This window comes from Oryzias latipes, chromosome 9 (genome assembly GCF_002234675.1).
Source record: "Oryzias latipes chromosome 9, ASM223467v1".
Taxonomy (NCBI): Eukaryota; Metazoa; Chordata; class Actinopteri; order Beloniformes; family Adrianichthyidae; genus Oryzias; species Oryzias latipes.
This window is the reverse complement of record NC_019867.2, coordinates 20,219,692-20,246,024: the sequence shown is the minus strand read 5'-3', so window position 1 is coordinate 20,246,024 and position 26,333 is coordinate 20,219,692. Positions and strand designations below refer to the sequence as shown.

Sequence of the window (26,333 nt, the reverse complement as noted above, 5' to 3'; positions counted from 1 at the left end):
AACACAGGGGGTGATCCATCCTGACTAACAATGTCCCTGGCGCTTGGGAAGGCGCGTGCGTGTGCGCGTGTGAGAATGGAAGAGGAGGAGCATCTGAAGAGCACTTATTGTAGATCTGTCGCTGATCCTGGACGCTCGGACTTAATGACAGCCATTCTTTAAATATGAAGATAAAAGTTTCTTTATTACTTTTCTTTCTATAACAATCTAGATATGACTCAGCGCGTGGACATTTTCAGCCGGACTCTGCGCATGTTTTCTTGAAGTAACCCAACAGAAGACGCGCAGATCGCTGCGATGAGGGATCGGCTGGCTGAACTGGCTGCTGTAAGTGCTTCCTCCTGATCAAACCCACCCCCCCCCCCCCCTTTTTTATCTTTTACTTCAGATCATCGCAAAAATATCACTAACACTCTTTTTAGAATAACGCGGGGGAGGATGCTGCTGTACCAGTGGACCCCATGGATGGCTTCATGGAGAGCTTTTTCAGGAGGGTGGGTGTTGTTACTGATGTACAATCAGAGAGGACGGGGATAAGCCGGAATGATGGTGATTTATTAATATTTAAAATGGTTGAACTGTAGGTGGAGGAAGTTAGAGGACTCATTGATAAGATCTCCCACCAAGTAGAGGAGGTGAAGAAGACGCACAGCATGATCTTGTCTGCACCTAACCCTGATAACAGTGAGTGAACTTGCATGAATGAAAACTTGGACAGTCCCAAACTACTTTATTGATTTGCAAGTTTACGATGCAACTAAAAGCAAACTATTTCTTTCTAAACCCTTTAATTTTGTTTTATTTTGAAAGGCACCTTTTACATTGCTATGTAGTTTCTCTAAACAAATGTCAAACCTTCATTGGTAAAAGTATGAATTATTGCCATAAAAATTACAGAAAGTGTTTTTTTGCTTGAAAGAAATGCCAGAAGTAACTTTAAACAACAAAAGGGTCATGTATTTGACAACTTGAACATCCTTTCTAAGCAGAGATTGATTTGATATTGAGTTTTTAAAATCCAGTTTTATTAATATCCGGATGGGATTTGTCCTTTCTATGTTTTCATCCGCTTAGTTTATAGTTGTGTAATATTATAATTTGTAGCTCGTGTTTGTTTGCTCACTATGTGAATGGTTCAAAGTTTGCTTTTTTTGTTGTTGTTGTAGATTGGTTTTGATTTGATGTAAAATGTAAACATTAAATGAGGGGATGCTTTGTTTTCTATAGTAATTGGAAAAAGAAAAAAAGAAAAAATTCTGGGCTAGAAGTCTGCAAAGGAACCAGCACACTGCAGGTTCTGCTAAGCTCTGATCAGGATCTTAATCGACTCATGCTGTTCTTTTCAAATGTTTTTACACAGCAATGCTGCATACAAAGTCTCCTGATGCTGATGTTTTACCCTTTTTAAACGATTTCTAAATGACTAAATGAGACTCATAGGATTGTGAGCTGGGAAGGGTTTCCTCAAAGAAACTAAAAAAAGAGGGATACTGCTTTCTGACCACCACACTATGAAGTTGCCAAGTGACATGATGTGATCACAGTTTATCCAATATTTACAGCGGTCAAACCTGCTAGGTTGATGATATTTTCTCTTTAGTAATTAACCTGTTGTGTTTTCCATGTAAAGGGACAAAGGAACAGCTGACCGCTCTCACCAATGACATCAAAGGGAATGCCAATGTGGTGCGGACTAAACTAAAATGTAAGTGTGCCAATAACACTGTCTTTTTACCCACTGCTTATAAAACTCCACTTTTGCTGTATGAAATTGAGTAATGCTGTTGTCACTCTGTTCTTTGGAAGCAATGGAGCAAAGCATGCCTAAAGATGATGTCACCAACAGATCATCTGTTGATTTCCGGATCCAGAAAACACAGGTAGAAAAACAGAAAGACCCAAAAAAAACAATCACATAATTTGTATATAATAATTTGTATATATATATATATATATATATATATATATATATATATATATATATATATATATATATATATATATATATATATCATTTACTTCTAGTGATTGCTCTGTCTGTTGCCCCTTCAGCATGTTCTCCTCATTCTCTGGTCTCGTGTCTTCATTTGTTGTCAGCACACCGTGCTTTCCAGGAAATTTGTGGAGGTCATGACGCTGTACAACGAGACCCAAGTGTCGTTTCGGGAGAGAAGCAAAGGAAGGATACAGAGACAATTGGAGATAAGTGAGTTAAAACGTGACCAGAACAGCCTCAGTCATAATATAGCCTCAGATAACCAATTCATGAAATCTCACAATGCAAAGCTATTTGCATCAATGCAGTCAGAAATAAAGATTTTTTTTAGATTGAAAACATTGTTCATGAGTGAAAAAGTCTCACATCTGGTTATAAAATTGTGGAATAGTCAAACAATTGAGATGTGTATGGCCAGAAACCAGGAAACAGACCTCACATGTTTCCTCTTTGCTTTTCTGGATTCAAGCCTTGTTGATAAGCTGAACAATAGCAAAGCAAACAATTTTCAACATTTCTCAACAAAGGAGAACTTTTCTGTTTGGACAAACTGTTTTCATCTTATTACTAGTTATATTGTTTGATAAAAAATAAGAAAGAATAAAAAAAATAGGAAAAACACAAAAAAGATTGCAAGATAAGATGCAAAAATCAACATTTTGGCACCAAAGACCTGAATCGTGCTAAGAATGAGTCCAACATTTTAATCATCAATACTGGACATGGCAAGAGAGGTTCATTTGTGTTACATTAAGAGTAAAAACAAACAGAAAGAATTAAGGTTTAAAAGAATACAATCTGAAAAGATATTTAAAATGACTTTAAAACAAGATCAAAAGACATTTGAAGGTGCTTGAAGTTTATATTTAGTCAGGACTGAAGGATCAGTACAGTAGAAGCTTGCCTAACAGCATTAAGGAGTTTCCTGCCTCTAAAAACGCAAAGGTCTGCCGTGATCCAGTACATTTCTGCCACATATTTTGGCATTCTATTAAAAATAATACTGGCAGGTCTTTCATTTGATCAGCAAATGAGTAAGAAGAGATATTAGGGAGAAGCAAAAACAGGACAGTTTCCCACAGTCCCAGTGCTGGGCTTTAATGAGAGCCTCCATAACTCCACTCAGCAGACTTAAGAGCGTGATACTGGAGATGCCTCTCTGTGTTTGTGTTGCCCGGGAAACGGGCAGAGGGCTGAGAGGCTTATGTAACCAAAAGTCCACCAGACTCTGACCAAACACTCGAACCTGGGCTCTCACAGTCTTACCTCACAAATTCAGGTCTTTCAGCAGGGATCAACTTTGTGCGCCTCAGTTCCGGCTGATTAGTGACAGTGATGTGTTTTTCTCAGTACATCTCTCTGAGGAGCAGCGACTGTCAAAGGTGTGTCCTACAAGGTTTGTGCAAAGCGAGCTGCTCTCTGGGGAAATTGCTGAACAACAGCAGACAAAAGCTGCTGTTTGCAGAGTTCCAGCAGGTGCTTCTTTGTTACGACATTAGCTTCATTTGTGCTTTCACGTTGTTGGCAAATGCAAACCTCACAGCCCTGACTCTATCAGTAACATCAAAATATGTAGTTAAAATCTTCAAAATGACTCCCTAACAACAATTTAGAAATATGTCTTTTACACAATACATTTTTTTTTCTAACAACTTGTCCTGTCCAACAGCTGAGCAGACAGATGAGAGCTGAAAGCTTCTTGTGTTGGACATATTTTACTGTTATAATAGGGGCTACGAACTAGGTGTATATCTAAATAAACCCCTTTTGTAATTTAGGCTAAACTTTATTAATCTTACTTATATCTGTAACAATCATTGGTAGGACCGGACGGAAAAAAAAAGAAGGGAAGAATATAGAGCCGGAGGGGGATGGGGTTGGGATGCAGGAGGGTAATTAAAGAGGAGGGGCGGGTAGAACCGTGAAGCAGCTTAAGGCAACAAGTTGTTGGATGTTTACAATCATTACAGTCAGGTTTATAAGTGATATAAATCCAAAAGGGGCGGGGGCCTGTCCACACACACCAAAATTCCACAAACATACCTGTGGGTTCCAAAAAAGCCCACATACAAAACGTGTCAATATGTTCACAATAAAACTAATGTTCTTACACACATACTTATGCATTCTGACCAACACGTGAAATATTTATTTTAATCACTCAAACTACGTGTTCTGAGTGTGCTCGAGTGGGTCTTTTTGTTCTTCTAAAGTGGGTGATAGAATGTAAAAAGAAGGAGGGAGAGTGCCCAGCCATCCCCGTACCGAGACCCCCCGCCGCGCCGGTAGGGCCCAACGCGGGGCCCCCTCCCAGGAGAGCACCCCCAGCCCCAGACAAGCAACCTACCGCCACCCATGAGTCCTGGGCATCCCCCCATCCCGACCACGGGCACGGGCCAGTGCTCCCCAAGGGAGACCCGCCCTACGCTCCAGACATACGCCCACTCAGTCCACGGTCGGTCCAGGTGAGAGCAAGGCAGGGGCCAGCCACCCCTGCCCAGGAGGAAGACGCCCCAGAGCAGTGGGGGTCCACAAGGAGTATTGTTACCATGGCCCGACCAGGCTCACCAGAACCCACACAGAACACGAACACCCCCTGGCTTAGATGTGATGTGAACCCCGGCCCCTAGTCTTGCCAGAGAGCACAGGGATCCCTCTCCCCGCTTGGGGACAGATGGTCCAAGGTCCCACCTTCATTGTAAAATGTATGTGTGTGTGTTTGTGAGCATGTGTATGTGTGTGCATGTATATGTGTTGGAGAGTATATTTTTGACGGGTAAGGGGTGTGTGTGTACTAAAGGGGTGCAATTAAAATTGGTGGGTAGGGCACTGAGAGGACATCTCCTGATTATCGGTACTCACAGTGATGTCCAAACACCCTCCCCACCAAGGGGCCCTAAACGCCAAGGTGCAGTTAAAATTGGCGGGTAGGGCACTGACAGGACATTTGCTGCTTGCTGGCAGTGATGCCCAAGCAGCCCCCCTACCAAAGGTCCTATGTAAGTTGCAATTAAAACCAAGAGGGGGATGCCCCGTTCCCATACGACATCCAGAGGAGGGAGAACACTGGCAAGTGATTCCTCCCCCCAAGGTGCATCGCAGGCTGACCCCCCCTCCCCCATCACCCTAATAAGTGTTTAAATGAGGAAGAGGGTAAATGGGCGACAGCTGGTAGACTGTCTCCGGGTGATGAGACAACCATCCCCCAGCCCCCCCAGCATTGGGCCCAGGTCTCCTCAGCCCAAAGGCCCCATCCCCCGAAGCGCCAATCCCCCAGGCTCCATACCCATCACCCCACACAGAGAGAAAGGAGCCAAGAAAGCGCCGCCCCCCACGGAGCAAGCCCTGGCCCCTGCCAGCGGCCGCCCCTGGGAGAACTCTGGCCACCCCATGTGAAAGGGTTTTGTAGTTTTTATTTAAAAAAAAGGTTCCTACAAACAAATTCAGCTAAAGTTTACTCTTCAAAAATCATGCCATTATGCATTACGACAGACATTTCATAGTTTCTAATGATCAGCAGTGATCATTAGAAGAATGATATAACAGCAACCTGAGGCTCATGTAAATGATTTCAGGTCGGACATTGATTGATGATTAAAAGAAAAGATGGAAAACAAAACAAAAACACAATGAAATCAATGAAATCCCACTTTAAATCAGTATAAAACACTGCTGCACTTTTATAATTAAAAAGTTTAGATACATTTTTCTCATTTTTTTCATTAAGGATTTATTGATTAACTCTATTATTTCATTATTGACTAACAGAGTGGTGAGAACGTAAAGCTAACCCTCCTAAATGATATTTTTTAGTTTTCAGTTTTAGTTTCAACAAAGATGATCAACAGCTTGAGGATTTTTAGAAATTTCAAGCCCAAGTGTAATGATAAAAAAAAAAAATCAAAAATGTACATAGATCATAAGCAATTTGTTCTCATTTTTTTATTTTTTTATTTATTTATATTTTTATATATTTAAGAATTGTTGTCAAATATTCTTGATATGGCCCTGAAAATGAAAATTTTAGCATTTTATTTAAGCCTTTCTTTCTCCTTTCATTTAAGCTGGAAGAGTGACCACTAATGAAGAGCTGGAAGATATGCTGGAAAGTGGAAATCCATCAATCTTCACATCTGATGTATGTTTTTCACATTTTTACTGTGCTGCTGTTACAAAAACTATGTAAAGTGAAAAAAGAATGGATTAAATCAAAGTGAATCTGTTACTTTCAGATCATCTCCGATTCCCAGATCACACGTCAGGCATTAAATGAAATAGAGTCCCGTCACCAGGATATCATACGTTTGGAGTCGAGCATCAAGGAGCTACACGCGATGTTCATGGACATGGCAATGCTGGTAGAAACACAGGTAAGACGTTTTTCTAACTGGAAACTTTCATCTGTGAATGAGGGCTCATACTGGTGGGGGTTTTATCTCTTTCAGGGGGAGATGGTGAACAGCATTGAGAATAACGTTTCCAATGCAGCTGAGTACATTTGTAGTGCGAAAGAAGAGACAAAAAAAGCAGTGAGATACCAGAAGAAGTCTCGCAGGGTATGTGCTTCTCTCAATGATCTACTGCTCAAATCCCAAGGAAATTTTGCTCAAGTCAAATATGAACACAACCCTTATGTTTTGCTAAGATCTAAAACTTGTTCCATGCACGCAAGTATGGAAGTTTTAAATTGCAAATTGAATTGTCAATTGAGAATAGCATATTATTACTCTACAACCTCTATACAAAAACTCCGAACTCCACTCTTCAATATCTGTTCAGGGTTGGATCATGGTTGCATCAGGTGATCCAGAATATCCCAAATATGCTCAATGTCCAAATTTCCAGCATCTACAAAATTATGTGCAGTTTTTGCAGTGGGGAAATTGCATTGTCATGCTTCAACATAATGAAACAACAACGTGCTTCAGGAATATGAAAAGGTTATTTTCACTTACAATACCATTAGTAACGTAAATTTTTGTTTGTCATTTGTAACGTGCAACTGTCTATTACTCCACTGTTAATTCACAATGTTGACATCAGCCATACAGGCTGTCTGTCATCAATCCTGTACAGTGAAGAGAACATCCTTCCAAAGAGCAAAGTTCCATCAAATATGGGCAGTTACAACAAATAAGTTTCATAATTGGGGCTGGTTTCAGACAAAATTTGGAGGACCTGTGCTGTTGTGGTTACACATTTGCAGTTTTGAGCCAATTGGATGTATTTCCAAATTCTCCTCCAAAAAGCTTTTCGAGACGGCTAATGGTAACAGAATGAACGTCCAATCCATGGGCAACCGCTGCAACACATGAAGAGAACAGTGGTGGCAAAGAGCATTTATATGATCGTTATTAAGTTCTGCAGACTAAATCAGGACATATATTAAACCTTGTTTTTGAATTTCATTTTGATAGTTTGAGTATTGTACATTGCTTATAAGAAGTTTTCTTTCATTTGGCAGAAATACATCATCCTCGCCTTTGTTCTGCTGATCCTACTTGCTGTCATTGCACTAATTGTTGGCCTCTCTGTGGGACTAACCAAACCCCCTGTGTGAGACCTACTGCTATTTCTGTATGAGGTAACTCTTCCACATCCACACATTTTAATTCCTTCTTATAATCAACCTTTTACCAATCTCTCTTGTAATGCAAATTATTGTCGTTTTCCTGAAATCATTTTTTGCCCTGCTTCTCAGAAAGAACCGTGTGTAGAGTTTTCTTACTTTTGCTCATCATATTAGTTGGAGTGTTTGAGTAAAGGCTGTTTTTTCAACCACAGGGAGCTATGAAGCTGTCTTCACCAGGAACATCAAACACCAACAACTTATGTGCAGAATCTGTTATTTTTATTTCTTCCTTGCAGCACACTGGATTATCAGCAGTTTTATGATATGCAAACCTGCCATTAATCACTGAATGTTGAGGATTACTTTTTAAGGAATATTTCAAAGGACTATTTTGACATGGGTTTCCCCGCTTTTTCTGGAGATCGCTGTGTAGATTCTTATTCATCCAGAAAAAAAAAGTCAACTGAACTTCTTTTATCTTTTATTGTTGAAGATATTGCACCTCTTTTCCAAGATAATTTCTCAATTCTTTTTGTAGATAGTTTGATAAAATATTGATAAAAGAACCTTCTTGAGTCTGTGACAACAGACTATGACAGTGGACCTTGTCCAATAGGTTCAACTTAAACTGAGCTAGCCAGCAGCAGACCTTATCCTACTTGTATGTGTGTGTGTGTGTGTATATATATATATATATATATATATATATATATATATATATATATATATATATATATATATATATATATATATATATATATATATATATATATATATATATATATATATATTCAAGCTCATCTGAACGTCTCATAGAGGTCTGTCGTGACTGACTTAACATCTGCCTACCAAAGCCCTTTCAATATACAATTTACATGCTCTACTACTTGATGATGGACCTACTGATGTTCCTGCAGACTGGTTTTGCAAAAAAAAACAGTGTGCAGGAGTTTTACACCTGTGAACGTGTAAATGTTTGTAACACAAACATTCAGTCATTTGGAAGGATGGGTGAATACTTTTGGCAATAAAATGACTTTTTTACTAATATGCTGCAAAAGTGCCTTTTTGATATTGTGCTCATCATTTTACAAATTTGTCATTTTGTAATATTGTGTATTTGTGCTCATCACTATAACTAGTTGTGATTTAATAAAATGTAAAGTAAGTCATGCAGAAACATTTAACTTGGGGAGGTTCATTTTGGAAAGTTGTCATTTTGTGATATTGTGTATTTGTACTAGAGCTAAACAAATACAGCAACTTACATACAAAATAAAAAATTTGTTCAAAGCAAAAATGAATGTTTGACTTACTTTTTTGGCTTTGTTTGTAATCGTGGTTTTAGGCGACAATATTAGAATATGAAAACAGTATTTTTGAATGTGAAAACTCTGAATTTCAGAGCTAGAATGTAATCTGTCAATGCTCCTTACAACTGTAAGAAACAGAAGAGGGTTGTTCATTTCCTGCTTAATGAGCACGTTGCAAAACACTTAATTTGCATGTAATCAACGTAACAAGATAAATAGAAAAAGTGCTTTCTTTGGGTTTCATGCAGAGTAAGTTATTTTTTCCCCTTTATAAGTTTAAAAGAAAGTTTAAAAATGTACTCAGAAGTTGCAGTAACTGTCCTGTCATGAAACACGGAGGAATGATGAAATATTAATGGGAAGTTTGATGAAAATAAATTTATCAATCCTGGAAATGATTTTTTTTTTTCTTTTTTTTTTTTTTATTGTAAAGGGTGAAGGTAGTTGTTTTTATAATTTACATCATGAATCATTTTAATACTTTGTCTTCAAGAGTTATTAAAAGCAATTTACTATTTTAACAACATTTACATATTTTTTAAGGGCCTATATCATGCTTTTCTTAAGCCTTTAAGATTAAACTGTGTCCATATACATGATAATATATGACCTTTGGCACACTAAAAGAACGATTGTTTAAATGAAATATGAGTTATTTTCACAGTTGATTTCCCTACCTTTTAAGTCAGACGGCTTGATCTCTGAGACCCCAGCTTTCACTCTGTGTAGGTGTTGCCCATTTTATGACATCAACCTAGAGTCGACCTCGGCAGCGTGTTGAACTTTTGCAAAGGTGGATGTGCATGATGTGCAGACAAAATGAAAGCGTTAAGCCGATCACCAGGGATTGGGAGATGATGGTGCTTAGAGTGCCAATTGTTAGAGGAATACTTAGAAATGTGTGAATGGATCAAGATACTGATTTTGGGGTTGTTTTTTTTGTGAGGAATAAACCATTAAATACACTTAAAAGCTCAAAAAGATTATTTTGCATAATATAGGCCCATTTTTAACTCTCAGTAGGTCACAGTTTTGAGATAAAACAAGGTTTGGTTTCCTGAATTTTGCAGATTGCAATGCAACGCTAATTTTAGCTGATTTATCTAAATGGAAAACCTTAAATAATCACTTTTAAGTTTAGATAAAAGGCTGTCAAAAATATTAAACAAAATACATATTTTTCTTTACTCCTCAACTATATTTTGGGCTCCCTCAGAAATTAATTATAACATTTCTTAAATCCTAATAATCTACAAAGCTCCCACTTGACACTGCTCCAATATTTAATGACTTCATGTTGACATTTGCCTGTAATCTTTTAACCATCGAAAACTACTTCTGATTTTCAAAGCAAAACTAAGGCTTTCATTTCCCAAGATTTTAAATTTTCAGCTGGAGACTATTCAGCCTCCCTTTGCCAGTCCTGCTTAGTGAAGACACATACATAAATAGCGATGCTTTTTAAGGTCTCAGGTGATCACATCCCTTGTTTGTTGTCTTATACACACCTTATTTGCCCAGTTGCAGGGTAGCAGAGAAACAACGTTTTTTTGGTATAAATATAAAAGATCTAGAAAACCCTTTAAAAACCACACTTTGAAATACAATACTGTTCAGCAATTTTAATATACTGGTGTCTTTTGATCAGATATTAACATGCCATTTAACATTTTTATTACACCCTTTCAACTAAAGGTGTAATTTGCCTTATCATTGTATGTTGTTTTTACTGACAAATATTAATGAAAGCATTCCTTTCAATTGGTTAATATTTTCTTAAACATACATAAAATGAAATGAACACAAGCATAATCAGTGAGAGTTTTTGTTTAAAAAAAAAAGTGTTTTCTTTTTAAACAAACATAGATCAATTAACCAAATAGTCTTCATGACAAAAAAATAATTTTCCTTTTTTCAATTCTTTAACTGAAGCAAACTTTTCAGGGTTAGCTGTTTGTGAGATGCATCAATATGTAAACATGTAACTGTTTAACATGCCCCTTTTTTTTTAGCTTGTACCGCTTGCTACTTAACACTTGTCAGGTTTGAATCCTCTTTGATTCCAGCACTAATGCAAAGATGATTTCCTTCCACAGCATTTTTAATGTAATAAAGTCAGGACTTGACACCATAGACATAAATATAAACTGTGGCACCATTGTTTTTTTTTAAATAAAGAAGTGTAGGATTTTTTCAATAGTTTTTATTTTCACAAAAGAACCATCATCCTGTTGAGCCCATGGTCTTGTATTAGCTGACAAGCAGCAGCCTGCAGAAAGTCATCTCTGTTTCCCAGGACAAACAGATGAGAAATAATTATATAGTTTAGACCTAATGACTATTTAACCTAAAATGCATATTCTTGTACAATGGAAACATTACAGAAGAAAATATGGGATGTTAAAAATAATGGTCAGAAATATTGTTTGAAAGTAAAGGTCCTGAAAGATCATGCATGCATTTAACATTTTTATTACATCCTTAATTTTTTGATTCATCTAAATTAGTGTGTAACACAAACAAGTAAAATCCTTGTTGAGAGGTTTTTTAAAGACTTGCCTGTGTCACAGTTGTTGGTCTTTTACATTTTTTTACTTAACTATTTTTTAACTGTCACCATTGTGTCATAAATACTGCCCTGAGTTGACCTGAACATGAAAAAAAAGTAGATTAATATTCTAAAAAACATCTTTATGATCCTGGGATAAAGTCTACTACTGCAGTTATTTTTTTTTTCATAATCTGAATGTAACTCCAGTTGCATTTTTCAATAATAGTTGAATTTATTGAATTTTGAAACAGACAATATATGCGATTTATTTATTTTCTTTCTGCAATCTTTTTTTCAAATTACATTTTAACAAATTTTTTAAACCTCAGTGTCTCCTTCAGTTTCGCAGTGTTTTTTGGCCTCTCTTTTTTTTTTTAAAAGGTGCTTTTGTTATTGTTTTTAATTGATGTGTGAGTTGCTTTTCAGTATGGATAAAGTTCTATTTATCTGTTTGGATGGGTTCCTTGTCAAGCACTTAGTCATGAAGTTTGATTTGTGTAAAGTGCTATAAAAAGAACATTGAATTTCATTTTAATTATATTTATAAAGAGGACACTCCATTTCAGAAATGTTATTAGGCCTTTAATGACAGCAGTCTTCTTAAGGAATGCTGCATCTGACAGAGAGTGAAAAATTCCCAGCTAAAAACATTTTCCGCAGCAGGTCTGTAATGTGCTGGCCTTCATGTCAAAGTGGAAACAGTGTGAAACTAATAGCTGAGCCACTGGACTTTGCTGGGTGTCAAATCACTGTTGTCACAGTATTACATTTAAATCACAAATACACAATCAATAAAAGCTTCAGTTCTGAGCTCTTTTCCATTCAAATGAATTGTTTTGTGAAAACGCTACCAGACTTGAGAGCAAAAAAATGTGCCTGATAGGAAATGATAAAACAAATCCCTTTTTTTTAAATAAAATTATTAGTCTTTCGTATATCAGTTTTTAATATGACTGCAACAATTTTGATGTCAGAAATATGTTTTAAAATTAAATAAGCCCTAAAATTGAAAGCTTTCTAAAAGCTGATCTTGCCAATCTTTGACTAGAATGTAGCTGCAGATGGCTATACAGTTACATGTATTTCTCATGGCAGCTGCACCATGGCTCAGGTCTGTTTGTACTGACAGTAATCCAACATCCATATTATGTAATGCAGCAAAATACAGATATTTATAATCTGGGCATGCTGATGTTATGATGTCATCACCTCTGAAGATGACAACTGTTAAGGGGAACATGCAGACTGTTCTGTCATGGTGAGTTTTTGCTTGTAAAAGAATAGGAAACAACATTAGAATGCAAGGCTTGAATTGGTATCTTTCTTGCACCAGGGGGCAGCTGGCTGACAGAGGACTCACAAGCTGGAGCAACCCCAAAGACAGCCTCAGAGGGAAGCTGAGTTAAGCCCGAAACAAAGGTTGGTCCCAGCACACATAATATGGGCAGTGTGGCGTTTATGAAGCTTTTAATGGAATGAGCTCTGAGAATTACCAGTGGCAGTCAATTTAAAGGCCCCAACAACTCAATATTAATTTATTTGAAGCTACTCAAATTTTACGACTTAATAAACTTAACTATTTTACAAATGATGTGAGACTACTTCAAAAAAGTGCGTGCAGAAAATGTTTTAAAAAAGAGTATCTAACTTAAATGCAAAAGAAGAAAGAAGAAGAAAGAAGAAAACACTTCTAAAAAACAAATAAAACTTAGAATATAAAGCCAAGCTTTTGGATCAGTCACACAGGATGAGTGATCCAATGAATTTATTGATTGATGATTAGGAAATAAAAGACTGATGCTCATAGAGATAAAAAAAATCTAATCTAATTAGTTTATAATACGCTGTATATATATATTAAAAAAAAGCCCCTCTCACCCTCCGCGGGTGGTTTCTCCTCCAAGCTCGGGTCCTCTACCAGAGGCCTGGGAGTTTGAGGGTCCTGCACAGTATCTTAGCTGTTCCTAGCACTGCGCTTTTCTGGACTGAGAGGTCTGATGTCTTTCCAGGTATCTGTTGTAGCCACTCCTCCAGCTTGGGGGTTACTGCCCCGAGTGTTCCAATTACCAGGGGCACCACTGTCACCTTCACTTTCCACGCTTTCTCCAGTTGTTCTCTGAGTCCCTGGTATTTCTCCAGTTTGTCATGTTCTTTCTTCCTGATGTTCCCATCGCTTGGCACTGCCACATCCACCACAACAGCTTTCCTCTGTTCTTTATCCACCACTACAATGTCTGGTTGGTTCGCCATTACCATCTATCAGTCTGGATCTGGAAGTCCCACAGGATCTTTGCCCTCTATGTATATATATATATATATATATATATATATATATATATATATATATATATATATATATATATATATATATATATATATATATATATATGCAGCATGTTATAAACTAAAGAATTACATTTTGATTAATAAGGGACAAGGACAGGGTAGGATTTGGTGTTCTAGAGATGTGAAATGCATTTTCTTCAGCCTCTTTCATTGAAAATTTCTGAAGGAAATCAGTAAATTCTAAGCTTTGAATAAATGTGTCTGCAGATGGAGACCTGCATTGAAACTTTTGTTGTTTTTAATCATCATCCCACGGAAGTTGAGACTTGACTAGACAATTTTCATTTGTGTCTTTCTTGTTACCAACGAGATTTTTACTGCTAATATGACAAAACAATGAGTTTTCAAGAACAAGTATCATGTTGTTTGTTTTTTTCATTTGTGTTACTGCAGAAATACTTAATGCTATTTACTGTGACATCTTTGTTTCTGGACATCAACATTACTGGTTCAAAGTTGAACTTTATGTACAATACGTACAAAAGGAAAATGACAGAAGATGGATCTCAGTATCCATGAAAGAGTTTTGATACTTCAAAAAAAGAGAAAAAGGGAAGCTGAAGACATCTGTAGAGACAATGGCTCTCTTTTTCACAATAATAACAAAAGCTTTGCACTTTGTACAATAAACTCACAGTTAACAGACTGCTTGAAATGACAATTCCATTCTGAAATTGCTGTTTAAGCATCAGTAGGTGAGAAACAATCCTGCATGCACAGTTAAAAAAACAAGCTGTATATTTCCCAAAATCCATGTAATTACTGAACATTGTAACGGTTTCATTTAGACAAATTCACCTGACAGACTTCAATATTCAGTGAAAATCTCATGAATTGGGTTCTTTTATGAGGAAAAATAAATGAAAGAAACAAACAAACCACAGAAGCTATAACTTTTGTCAATTTAAAAGCCAAATGAGGTGAACAAATATCCCCCTTTGGATGTAACGATTGAACATGTTGTCCTTGTTTTTTAATGTTCTAATTGATGAAACCAGAGTTATGTGTTTAATTGAATAAGCCCTGCACATGCAGAAATTTGCTTGTAGATATGAAAAAAATGAGAACGACATGTTGTTCCATAAAAACCTCTGGGAAAGATTTGATTTCCTGTAGAGTTACTGCTTGAAAAAAAACCAGAATGATACAAAACCGGCTAACTTCTAGCTGAGCAAAGATGAATTGTTTTGTCATATTAGGGATGTCTGATATCTTCAGTATTCATGACCTCGGCTTCCTCTAGACTGTATACTTGGCTGCGTTCTTTGTGTTTGGTTGCACCACATTAAGTTTCCAGTATATGCAGGATCAAGAAAATGTCAGAGCCCTCATTTCACGCCTCCAAATGTGTCCCAGTCAGGCTGCCTGAATCAAGCCTGGAGCTCCCTGTCTTCCATCTGACATCATTTGACAGCTGTCTGCACAGGTTTGGTTACCTTTAATGCCCCCATAGACATGGACTCCATTCCATCAATTGAAAGTCAGCTGTTGATGATGTGCCCTAAAAATACTTCTTTGGGCGTCATTTGCATTTTGACAAAGCTTCATCACATGTGTGCTTCAGCTACATCAATGAGCACATTGGTGGATAAAAGTGTTCATTTAACACGATTAGCTGTTCTCTTTATCTGACCTTTGAAGGGCTTAAACATAAAATAAATGATAATAAAGCCTTTTTCAAAAACATCAAACATTCTCCCCATTCTTTGATCATCCGTTTCCCTCTTGTGTTAAAGTCCCATTTCAATTATCTTTTTATCTATTGTAAAAGTGATCCCCCCAATTATGATTATGCTGTTCTTAGCCAAAACCAAAATATCTGTGTTGGACACAGTTCCTGCAGAGCAGCAGGAGTTCATTAGAAATTCACCTCTGAGTTGTGGGCTGGACTGGTGGTGCGGAGTAAGCCTACCCTCATTTCCCATCATCCCCATCCCCTTTACACTCTATACCCCCACCTACCCCTCACAACCCCAACCTAACATTACTGATGCAACAAAAGCGGCGAGCAAAAATTATATAATTATATTAATTATATAATTTAAAAAACCCAATTTTGTTTTGGCTGAATTTTCTTTATACATGCTATAATAATGGATTGGATTTATCTGCGCTTTTCCAGATGCTCAAAGTGCTTACAGTGTCCATTATTTATTCACTCCACATTCATACTTGGTGATGATGAGCTACTGTTGTAGCCACAGCTGCCCTGGGGCATGCTGACAGAAATACACATTCACATTCACACACCAGTGGAGCCACACTGGAGGCAAGGAGGGTGAAATGTCTTGCCCAAGGACACAACAACAGTTGGCTGGGGGGAGCAGGGATCGAACCGCCGACCCTTCAATCATTGGACGACCTGCTTAACCTCCTGAGCCACTGCCGCCCGACTGTTCTCCATCCCAAGAAAAATCCCACTAGAACGTGTTAAAAACAGCAAAAACACGATTTTCATTGTTGTAGGATCAATGAAAGCTTTTACATATTTTTAAGTCAAGTTTAAAAAAATTATTTGTCATGTTTGCTGGGTGGGACACAGAAAACTAATGCTGTGCCTCTGTGTCCACAGTCAGGAAATCATGCATGTTCTGGCCCCCTTTTCAACTCAGTGCTCCTCTCAGGGTGCATCACCACTATCAACCACAGAGGGCACACGGTGTACATGCTGTGCTGCTCTCCAGTTCTCCATGTAGTTAAGGAAAAAAAAAAAAGAACGGGATGGCCCAAATAATCCTCTTTAATACCCTTCTGCACTTGATTTCCTGATCCACGATTGGATAGTAATGATGTTACTGCTGTTTGTGATAGCTGATTGGTCTGGACCTCTGTGCTGAGAGTGAAGGTTTGACAAGCCCAGCCCCTCAGGATCTGTGTGGCACAATGACCCATGACGAGGCAGTGTTCCTGTGTCAGTTTGCAAATCCAAACAGCTTAGATGCTCTGCAACAAAACCGGGAGCACGGACCAGTGGGCACGCAAGACAGCCTCACATGACCTTGCCAGCTTCAATCATAACAGCTTATTAGTAGCTGATAGGTGATCAGGCCACACAGTGGTTGCATGTTCCTACAAGTGTGACTGCTGACATTAAGACATAGATTGACCAGCCCTGATCTAAGACATCCTGGAGAGGGAGCCATGCTCAGAGCTGCTGCACTGCCTCTGCACTCCTGCATGCCTGAGTCTGTGTGCGTGAGAGCCAAAGCGAGAGAGAGGGAGGAAGGAAGGGGGCGTTATGATGTCTGTGCTCTGCTGCACAGCCACAGTCGTGTGAGCTGAATGATGCTTGCTGAATGTTGCTCTCTCCCTCTCTCTCTTTCTGTGCCTCTTTCTGCCGAGCACTGATGAACCATTTTATGCAACATAGCTGCAATAGCCATCGTCTGCTGCTGACTGCTTCTTTTCAGCCCTTCCACCACTGTGAGAAGCACCTGCCATTTCATCGGAGCTTTCTGCAGAGGTAATGTGCTGTCGGCTGACAAGCTGTGCATGTTTTACTGAGTAAGGGCTTGTTGTCCGGACTGCATGTTCCCTGTGCTGCTGCTGCCTCTGCTTCTGGAGGGATTGAGGATGGCTGTAATGTTTCTCAGAGGCAAAAGGAAATTGGGGGAAATGCACCCTTCCTGTCCAGCACTTGTCCTTGTGTGCATGTGCTGGGAGATGGATCGGACTGTTTTTAACTCTTCTGAGCAAGAGTGCTGGTTAATCAGAGAAGATTCAGAGGACATTATACATCATTTGCATGCAGTAGGAATACAGTGCCTGCATTTTTCTATCACTTCAGTGATTTTGTCCTTTTAGAAGACACTGCCATATAAAATAAAAAAGAAATTTATTACCCTGGTGAGAGCAGTCTTTAACATCTGTGGGTGATGTAACAGAATTTTTGGGTTTCATATTGCCTCTCTTGTCACCGTCATGCCAATCAGATAAGGCTTTTTGCAGATTGTACTCAGCAGAGATGAAAATTGTTAAATGAGCTTACAGTACAAAAACTAGTCTAAAGGAAAACTGTGGCTTGAAATGGGTTTTTTGGTGTCAGCTGTTATCCAAGCTCTTAGGTGGATCTGCTGCTCTGTGAAGCTGCTATCATACATCTATGTGCAAACTACAAGGACTGCTCCATGTGCATGAGGTTGAATGATACCATGTGTTATGGGAGGCATTTATGAAGAACTAAACCCTTTAATATTGTACCAACTGTTTTTTAAGTTCACTTTTCAAAGGGGCAAGGCTCTAAGGGTGGCACTCACAGAAGCCTGTCTCAGCTGTGGGAATTGCCAGTTAAGGCTGAGCTGTGATTCTCCATATGACAGAAAAATGCTGTCTATTTTTGTGCATGAATAGAAATGCTTTTTCTGCTGCCTCCCAAGGTCAGGCATTTAATGAGCCTCCATAACAGGGACTGTCGGTCTCGCCTCACACCTTTGATGCGAGGGTGTATTCTACCACTTTACTCTTTTTCAAACTATTTGTTGTCCGGCCCACCTTGATAAGAACATATGACCATCCATCATTCCCCTGGTTATCCCTGAGCTGTTGGCAACTCACTTTTATCTTCACAACACACAGACACACGGGAGAACAAAATTCATCTTTCAAACCCAAATTTGTTCACTCTCCATGGAGATGACTGCCAGAAAAAAAGTATTAAGAGGTAGATACTGGAGGTGATGATGAGGAAAGGGGCTGCATAAGCATGGGTGGACAGAGTTAAAGGTGAAAAAAATAAAGAATTGGACTGGATTTTTTTCCCAACCCAGTTCAACAATCAATATTTTATACAATAGCCGCTTTAGCACTAAACAAAATTAGATTTTATTCCTAGAAATAATAGTAGGCTATATTATATAATACATTTGGCAACAAAAATAAACTCAAGGTCAGTATTAGGTTATTTCCTAAACTCCATGTCTTTTTTTTTTTTACTAGTTTACATTTGATACTGACCTGTGTAATCAATATCTTTTGGTAAAAGCAGTGACTAGTAAATCTAACCAGACATTCATTCATCTTCCTTCGTTTAATCACTTTCGGGGTCACGGTGCTGCTGGCCACCATCCCGGCCACTTGTGGGCGAAGGCAGGGGACACCCTGGACAGGTTGCAAGTCTGTCGCAGGGCCACATATCCATATCCACATCCATTCACTCTCACACTCACACCTATGGCCAATTTAGAGTTGCCAATTGACCTATGAAGCATGCTTTTGGACAGTGGGAGGAAGTCAGAGACCCTGGAGAGAACTCACGCATGCACGGGGAGAACATGCAAACTCCACACAGAAAGGTCCCTTGTTGATGTTCTGTTTCAAGTCCCCCAGCCAGGACTTGAACTGGGAGTCTTCTTGCTGTGAGGCTAGAGTGCTAACCACTGTACCACTGTGCCGCCCTAACTAGACATTTACAACAAAATGTCAGTTATTTTTTTTTGTTGGTAGAAACTAGTTCCAAGAGTAATGCCTTACATAGTACTATTTGCTGTAACAAATTAGTGTAAGTTATAACTGATGAATTTTTAATAATATTTTACTCATTACATGCTTAGTAACTCTTGTATTACAACCATTTTACTATCTAAAATGTATCTGTTGATATGTGGAAATAACAGTTTAAAAAAATTCTACAAACTAAATCTATTTTTTCGCTCATAGTTGGTCCTATGTTAAAAAAATAAAAAACTGGTATAATAAGGGAGCAGGATTTTCTCTATAGGTTTCATGCACCCACAATTTTTCATTTAATTTTTGTGTTTCTTATAATCTAGTCCTAAATGCTTTTGCTGGTTAGGTTGGAGTATATTTAGCCTGGTATTTTTGGCAGAATTTTTTGCTTAGGTTTTTCTGAGGCACATGGGCCTCAGGTTGTGTATTTGGCATCTGTTTTCTTTTTGTTTATTCACAGTACATATTTTTTTATTTTTAAAAAACAATCTGGGTTAAAAGTTGAGGATTGGTCCTGCAGTTGTGTTTCATGTACTTTTCACAAAATATAAAATATTTCAATTGTCATTATTACAGTGTCAACTTGTTTATCGCAGGGTTACATTCTTAATATAACTTGATCCTATTGATGTTTTAACGCTGTAAAAACCCCTCAACACACACTTTATACCCTTGTCTCAGACAGACATTTTCACACTTTTCTCACTTAAACTCTCAAAGTTCAAACTCACATAGCAAAAAAAGTCCAGTACTAGAAATCGAAAACAAAAATCTGATCGTGATGATTTAAGTACATTTATCAAACTGAATGGATTGCGTACAATAGACCTGGCACAGAGGAGATTGATTGAAAAGATCATTAGCTAATCAGGACGCAGATCACAATATGGTGTGAAAAAAATGTAAAAATAATGCATGCAAAATTGGGGTACACTTCTAACAGATATTTTTGTGTGTAAAAACAGCATGCAGTGAATGTATTTGATATTTCTTCAGTGTTTCTTTTAATTCTCTTACAGTGATTCTGGTATGAATAGGAACTCCAAAGCTTTTGACAAAATAAACCTTTTTTACATCATGAAATACAAGCAACTTCAAAAAACACATCATATGGTATGATTTTGACACCTGACGGAAATGACAAAGTAAAAGAATAACTTTACCCAAAATGCATTTACATTTTAGTGAAAACACTCATCTTTGGCCATATCAAAAATGTCCTTGTGTTGTGGAGCTGTAGGGAGTTACAGGGGTATGAGTGGGGGTATGGCTCAGTAAGTATGAGGCTGTAGGAACAGCTGGAAGACTGCTGCTGCTTGCACCTGGATGTGGCCTGGATAAAGCACGTGACCCTGCCACAGTGTGAGGCATTAGTGATATGAACAGCAGGGTCCACGGCTGCTATTACATAACACCGTCTTCACTGGGAAATCTCTGTAAAGATGGCTCCAAGAGACTCTGTGACAGCAGAGTGAAAGTGCTTTATCTTTGTCAGCAACCTCACCACTGGCTCTGAATATTGCACGGCCCTTAGCACGACAGACCATTTACCTCTCGAGAGTCAACAGAGTCTCTTCATTTGATGACAGTTTTACATTTATGCAGTTGTTAAGCCTCCGGATGAGTGCCTATCCACTCAGATATTCTCTACGAGCACTAGCTCTCACCCATAAATGTGTGTTTAAGTACATATGTCTCGAAATACAGAGCACTGCAGTCTGGCTCCTTACATATGCACATGTGTATGTTTACACTCACCTCATGATTAAGTTACACCACTTAGCTCTCACAGCTCCAATGTAACGCAAGCAGATATGCTACTATAGTAGCTGTCGTCATGTCAGCAGTTTGACTGACTGATGCGACACAGGCTGGCTGCTAACATAACAGAGAGATTTGAATAAAGTACCCCTTTTGTCACTTCAGGAATCTGACTGCATTCCTGATTGGTTGCTTCTGGAGTTGATCAGTTATTCCTATGCGGTTCAGATGGGCAATGCATGCAACAAGACATTCAAGACATGAAGAACTTGCCCCATTGATTAAGGGTTATCTTAGCTGAAGCCTTTAACCCTTTAACACTGGAGATGTCATCGGTGACACCTAAACAACACATGCTCTTTGATGTACTGTAACCACTCCTGTTTTTCTCCTCTTCAGAATCCATTGGAATTAAGTTTGTTGTGTAAACGATAGAAGAGTTACGATATTCGAAATAATGTCAGCACTAAAGCTAAAACTCCGGTGTTAAAGGGTTAGACGTGCATAACCACTGCATGATGTAAAACAGATTCATATTTCTATTTTCCTACAGATGTGGTTGTTGCATTTAACACCACAGAGGGCTGATCCCTTGTATTTCCAAACAGTCAGCCATCTTTTATCCATTGTAAATCACATTTTCTTATATTACATATAAGCAATGTATCACTTTTTTGACATTATCTAAGATAAATTTGAAATTTTGAATTGTGTTTTAACATTTCCACTCCTTATAAAGTGAACCATCATCAGGGATGGCCATTGTAGTTATTCAATTTCAATTTCAGTTTCTTTTTGAATGTCCACTGACATTGGCAAGACCCTGAACCCACATTGCATCTGATGGCTTTGTTAACACTAGTTTGGGAATGGCTGACTGTGACTCTCTGACTGACTGTGACAAATTCTGAACCTTTGAAAAGGTAAAAGATAAAAGATAAAAAAAAAAGATTTAAAAGAAAAAAAGGTAAAAGAGTCAGAAAGTGTTTTTAGAGTGTGGTGATTACAATTTCAAAAAATATCAAAACTTAAAAAAAACCACCTTTGGCAGCCATTTCATCAAGTTCATTCCAATGGAATGACACTTTGTTTGGAGGAGAGTTGGTAAACTTCCATTTTCTGCCTTCTCTGGAGTTCAAGTCTGTGCTTGAATGTCCTCTCAAGGACATTTGGGGACACCTTTGTGTTATCTTGGTCGTATGCTGTCATGATGACAGGTTAACTGTCACCTCAGTCTTAGTCACTCAAGTCAGTGCCCCCTTGAGCAGGTGTCTGCTCCCAAGAGGCTCCCCAGTTGCACGACTGTGGCACTTACCCCTTTCACAGTCAAGATGATTGACCCTGGTCTTGAGTGGTGGCAGGAGTTTTTTTAAAGGCAGAGTTTTAATGTTCTCAGAAAAGAGCTTTTGATCCTACTGAACATCTTCTCCTTGCAAAGTTGCTTCTCTGTCATTTGCAGGTTTGAGCCTCTTCTTTGCCACTTTGATCTTAAACCCGTGGATCTCAGCTTGTAGGTTAGCTGGCGGCAACAAAATTCCCTTTGCCTGGTTCTTAGCATTCTGCTATTCTAATCTAAAAAAGTCATCAAGTATTTTTCTAAAATGTTTCCATCTGATTTAAGATTCCAGTAGATGTACCACGACCTAAACTTCTCTTGCCGAATTAAGATTGTGCCTTCTCATGTAGTTTTCAGTGGTACCAGAAACATCATTTACCATCTAGATTAGACAGGGTTAGGAGGTGGTGGTTTCCTCCAGTTGGGATTATAGTAGCTGCACTCACACCTCTGGACATGATCAGAGGTCTGACATGTACTCATGTGATGTACTTTCTTACCCAGGATATGCATAACACTATCAAAGTCCTGAACCAACCCCCCAGTGTGTCCCATCGTTTGCTGACTGAATGCTCTTTAGCCCAAGGCCTGATTTAAAAATAAGTAGAGAAAGCTGTCACTCTTGAACATCAACTTTTGTGTGCTAGGACTTTTAAAAAGCTTGCCAATATTTTAGGTCGACAAAGTTACCCGCTCTTGTTGTCTTTATGTGTTTTGTGCAAATTTCTTGCTTTTGAGAAATCTTACCCTGGCTTTATGGAAGATGTTTTGGGAGAATGCCATTTTGCCCCCCAACTAAACTTTGTTTTTACACAAGCACACCTCATCTTAAATTGGACAACAGTTGAATCCTGCATGTTTTCTTTGAAACTAACTTTTTTTGGACAAATTTGATGAACACAGCAAAAACATGCAGACCTTCCTTTTAGGCTGTGTTAGAATTGGAGCTTTTCTTTGCAAATTATGTGATCCTGTATGTTATTAAGGACAGCAGTGCAACAGCCAGGAAGCTACTTCACTTAACTAAACTGTCACAGTTGAGATTTAGGACTGCAATAAAATTATTGGAAATTTTGACTATGTAAACACTAAAGCATTTCCAGACACAAAAGAAAACCTAGCATGAAAAAGGTAGTGCTATAAAAAAAGTTATATGGCAGATTAGTGACACCAACCTTTTTGTTTACAAAGAAAAAAAAAGAAAACCAAACTATTGATGTTGAGATGAATTCTTAAAAGGACTCCAAACTTTTTTCCTATGATTTTGCAAAACAAAAATGAAATCTTTGAAGCTGCAGTCAGAAAAAACAAGCAAACAAAAATAGCAATATGAAGAAACAGCTATTAAAAGATGTTTTAAAAGCTAAAACAACATTGTTTCAAACTCCCTAAAGTACAGGCAGTCTTTAAAAATCTTTCCAGGGTAAAACAAAAGATATCTAATTTAAAGGGTAAAATGTTGGTCACGGTTAAGGCTGTATGAATATTCATAGAAAGACCATGTTTTTCTTTAAACTACAAAAAATGTAAACAAAAATACAGTTTTTTTTTATTTTTCATCCAGAGATCACCACAGTGTATTCCACCAGTAATTTACATATAAAGTGACAATGCCTTACTGACATCAGTCAGCTTTACAAACATATATAACCCTACAGAGTAGTTTTGATTTTGATAGGCAACAGTTAAAGTGTGTTCTTTAAAATTTCATTTCAACATTTTTCATCCATAAGATGATAGCATTGAAAAAAAGCACCAAAATTGTTATTATCGACTAACTTTTACCTATAAATGAAGTTCATGCACCGCTCCTTCTGGATAACCTGTTTGTAGAAGTGTTCCTTTACTTTCTTTAGTTTTAAAAGTCTCTGTCTCAATGGATATTACTGCCAGTGTCGTGTCTCCACACATTCCTGACTTTAGACACATAATCCTTCAATTAAAAAATGATGTTAAACAATAGTAAATAATGATTTGAAAGCTGCATTTGACCTGCTACCACTAATTCTATTATTCCTTACTCGCCGTGTCACATTCTCTCGGCTCACCAACCCCCTCTGCCTTGAGCCACTCCTACTGCGTTGCCTCACCTAGTGTATTTCTGATGCACATTTTTAGTGAATAAAAAAGACTAGATGGGTCACAAACTTGGCATCAATGGCAGGAAATAAGCAAATCAAGTAATTAAAAATTAAGCATCTTTTATGTTGATAGAAAGACCAAAACAGTAAAGTGCATGCATCAGCTGCAGCTCAGTCAGTGTGTGCAGCACAGGCTGAGTGCAGGTGAGGCACAGGTGGCTGGTGCCTCACATGCCGCTTTCTGGTGTATTTGAACAGAAAATTTGTAAATTTGCTTGTTTTTTAAATTATTTTTTATGAAAGAAATGTTAAAAACCAACACAGACAAAAGTAATCATAGAATAGACAGGTCTAAAAAAATTATTTATTATTTTATTACTTTAAAAAAAAAAAATTATATCCATTTTCCCCTAACTGCATGCCGCTGCACACATGTGATTTGGCCTAATAGTATGTCTTTTCAAACAAAGAAATGAATCGTCCGCTAAGATCATTGTTGCAGCCCATGGATTTTATGTGGTACACATTTTTTTTTATTCAGTTCAAAATCTTTAGTCGGGTTGAGTGTGGAGGTGCGTGTTTGTTTCCATCTCCCCTGTGATACTATATACTATGGTGTTTCATGGTGATAGGCTCATTGGAGTCTATCAACACAATACGCCATAGAAAAGGTGACAGGCTCAGATGATCGCATTGTATTATGGTGATAGGCTCCGATGAGGTGTCATTTATTGATTTACAATTCAAGATGAAAAGCGAATCCCGTTGTGTAATCCTGGCCAAAAAAAAGCATCTTTCGAAGACAAAACCTTCATGACTTTACATTTACAGAGACAGGCAGCAGGGTCAGCTCAGTGAGTCTGGAGGCTATTTAGATCTGTTCCCAAAGGTAGACAAACATCTCGGGGAGTGGGGGTTGGTAAAGATTATGTAGATCTTACCAAAATCCACCGTCAGTGATGATTATTTGTCAGGATTTGTTTTGTAATAAAAGAGCTTATCTCCACAGATTCAATCTGAGTCTCTGCCTTTCTACTAATGCTGTCAGTTTTGCTTACTGTGTATACTGGTTGTAGTCTGCGCCTGGGTTCATGTTAAAAGTTAATTAAACCGTAACTTTCCAAAAACGTTTTTTTTATGTTTATCCTTGCAGGCGATATGACACATGCCATCTCTGGTTAAAAAACAGAATTTCCTCTGATGTCTGATTTAATAGTTGGACTCCCCCTGTTATGTTCATGTCTTTTATCGGGGATCACCACTGCTCTGTACTGTCCATCTTGTTGGAGGTTAATTGCTTAATCTTTGAAATCACAATATTGGCAGGCATTGCCACAAGCAAACTGTGCCAACGTGTTAAAGGCACACTTGTTTCTGCACCCCTTTTTAAAAGCTGGAAGTGATTAATAGGATCCTAATGTACTGTGCAGTTACATGTTTGTGATTATGTGGGTGTGTAATTTATTCCTATGTCCCAGGGAAGAAAAATTCCCACGGAGTATGATAAAAACAAAAAAATAAGAAAGAGCCTGACTTTGAAATAATCTGTTAGACAGCATTTTCTGTTTGTAACATGTCACATTTGTTACTCTGATGGTTAGATTAACTTATCTTTTTAGTCTCTAAGGGTTTAGTTTGTCCAATCTACTGTTGGCACAGTAGCCCATCAATGAGGAGGGCCACAAGATAATTGCTTTAAGAAGCTGTAATAGGGTAGATTGAATTAGCTTTGCCCTGACTAAAATAAATTAAAAAAGGTCACCATGACATGCAGACTACTAAACAGACTCATAATAACTGCTCATCCTGACATATCAATACACTAGATTATGTTTGAGACTCACACTAAAGGATTACCGTGAGACTTCTGCCCTTCAACTGCCTTAATGCTTTAATATTATTTGAGTTTCACTGGTGTTCATTATTTTTCTA

General features: G+C 38.0%; 2 protein-coding genes across 13 annotated transcripts in view; both read left to right on the top strand.

The window, feature by feature from the left end:
* The first annotated feature begins 91 nt into the window (after window positions 1-91).
* On the top strand, window positions 92-8,272 carry stx2 (syntaxin 2). 2 transcript variants are annotated; one of them, XM_004072723.4, is made up of 11 exons: window positions 92-327; window positions 423-494; window positions 585-684; window positions 1,631-1,705; window positions 1,807-1,880; window positions 2,098-2,206; window positions 6,061-6,134; window positions 6,229-6,366; window positions 6,442-6,552; window positions 7,461-7,580; window positions 7,781-8,272. In XM_004072723.4, the coding sequence occupies exons 1-10, from the start codon at window positions 298-300 to the stop codon at window positions 7,554-7,556; spliced, it is 879 nt and encodes a 292-aa protein (XP_004072771.1). In that variant the 5' UTR covers window positions 92-297; the 3' UTR covers window positions 7,557-7,580; window positions 7,781-8,272. The 2 variants fall into 2 exon arrangements, with proteins under 2 accessions (XP_004072771.1, XP_020561792.1); XM_020706133.2 differs by lacking the exon at window positions 7,461-7,580.
* Window positions 8,273-16,995: 8,723 nt separating this feature from the next.
* rimbp2 (RIMS binding protein 2) overlaps window positions 16,996-26,333 on the top strand; it is a 125,029-nt gene continuing 115,691 nt past the window's right edge. For 4 of the 11 annotated variants that reach the window (XR_002873875.1, XM_023958637.1, XM_023958638.1 and 1 more), the window contains exon 1: window positions 16,998-17,241. The gene's annotated coding sequence lies outside the window, so the exon portion shown is untranslated. Of the gene's footprint in view, window positions 17,242-26,333 lie in introns of all 11 variants that reach the window. The other 7 variants (XM_023958640.1, XM_023958641.1, XM_023958639.1 and 4 more) reach the window with 4 other exon arrangements.

Bases quoted from the DNA above. Each gene is read 5' to 3' on its own strand.
- stx2 (XM_020706133.2), top strand. From the start codon at position 298: ATGAGGGATCGGCTGGCTGAACTGGCTGCT. The intron at 495-584 runs GTGGGTGTTGTT...GTTGAACTGTAG, and splicing joins TGGAGAGCTTTTTCAGGAGG to GTGGAGGAAGTTAGAGGACT. The intron at 1,881-2,097 runs GTAGAAAAACAG...ATTTGTTGTCAG, and splicing joins TCCGGATCCAGAAAACACAG to CACACCGTGCTTTCCAGGAA.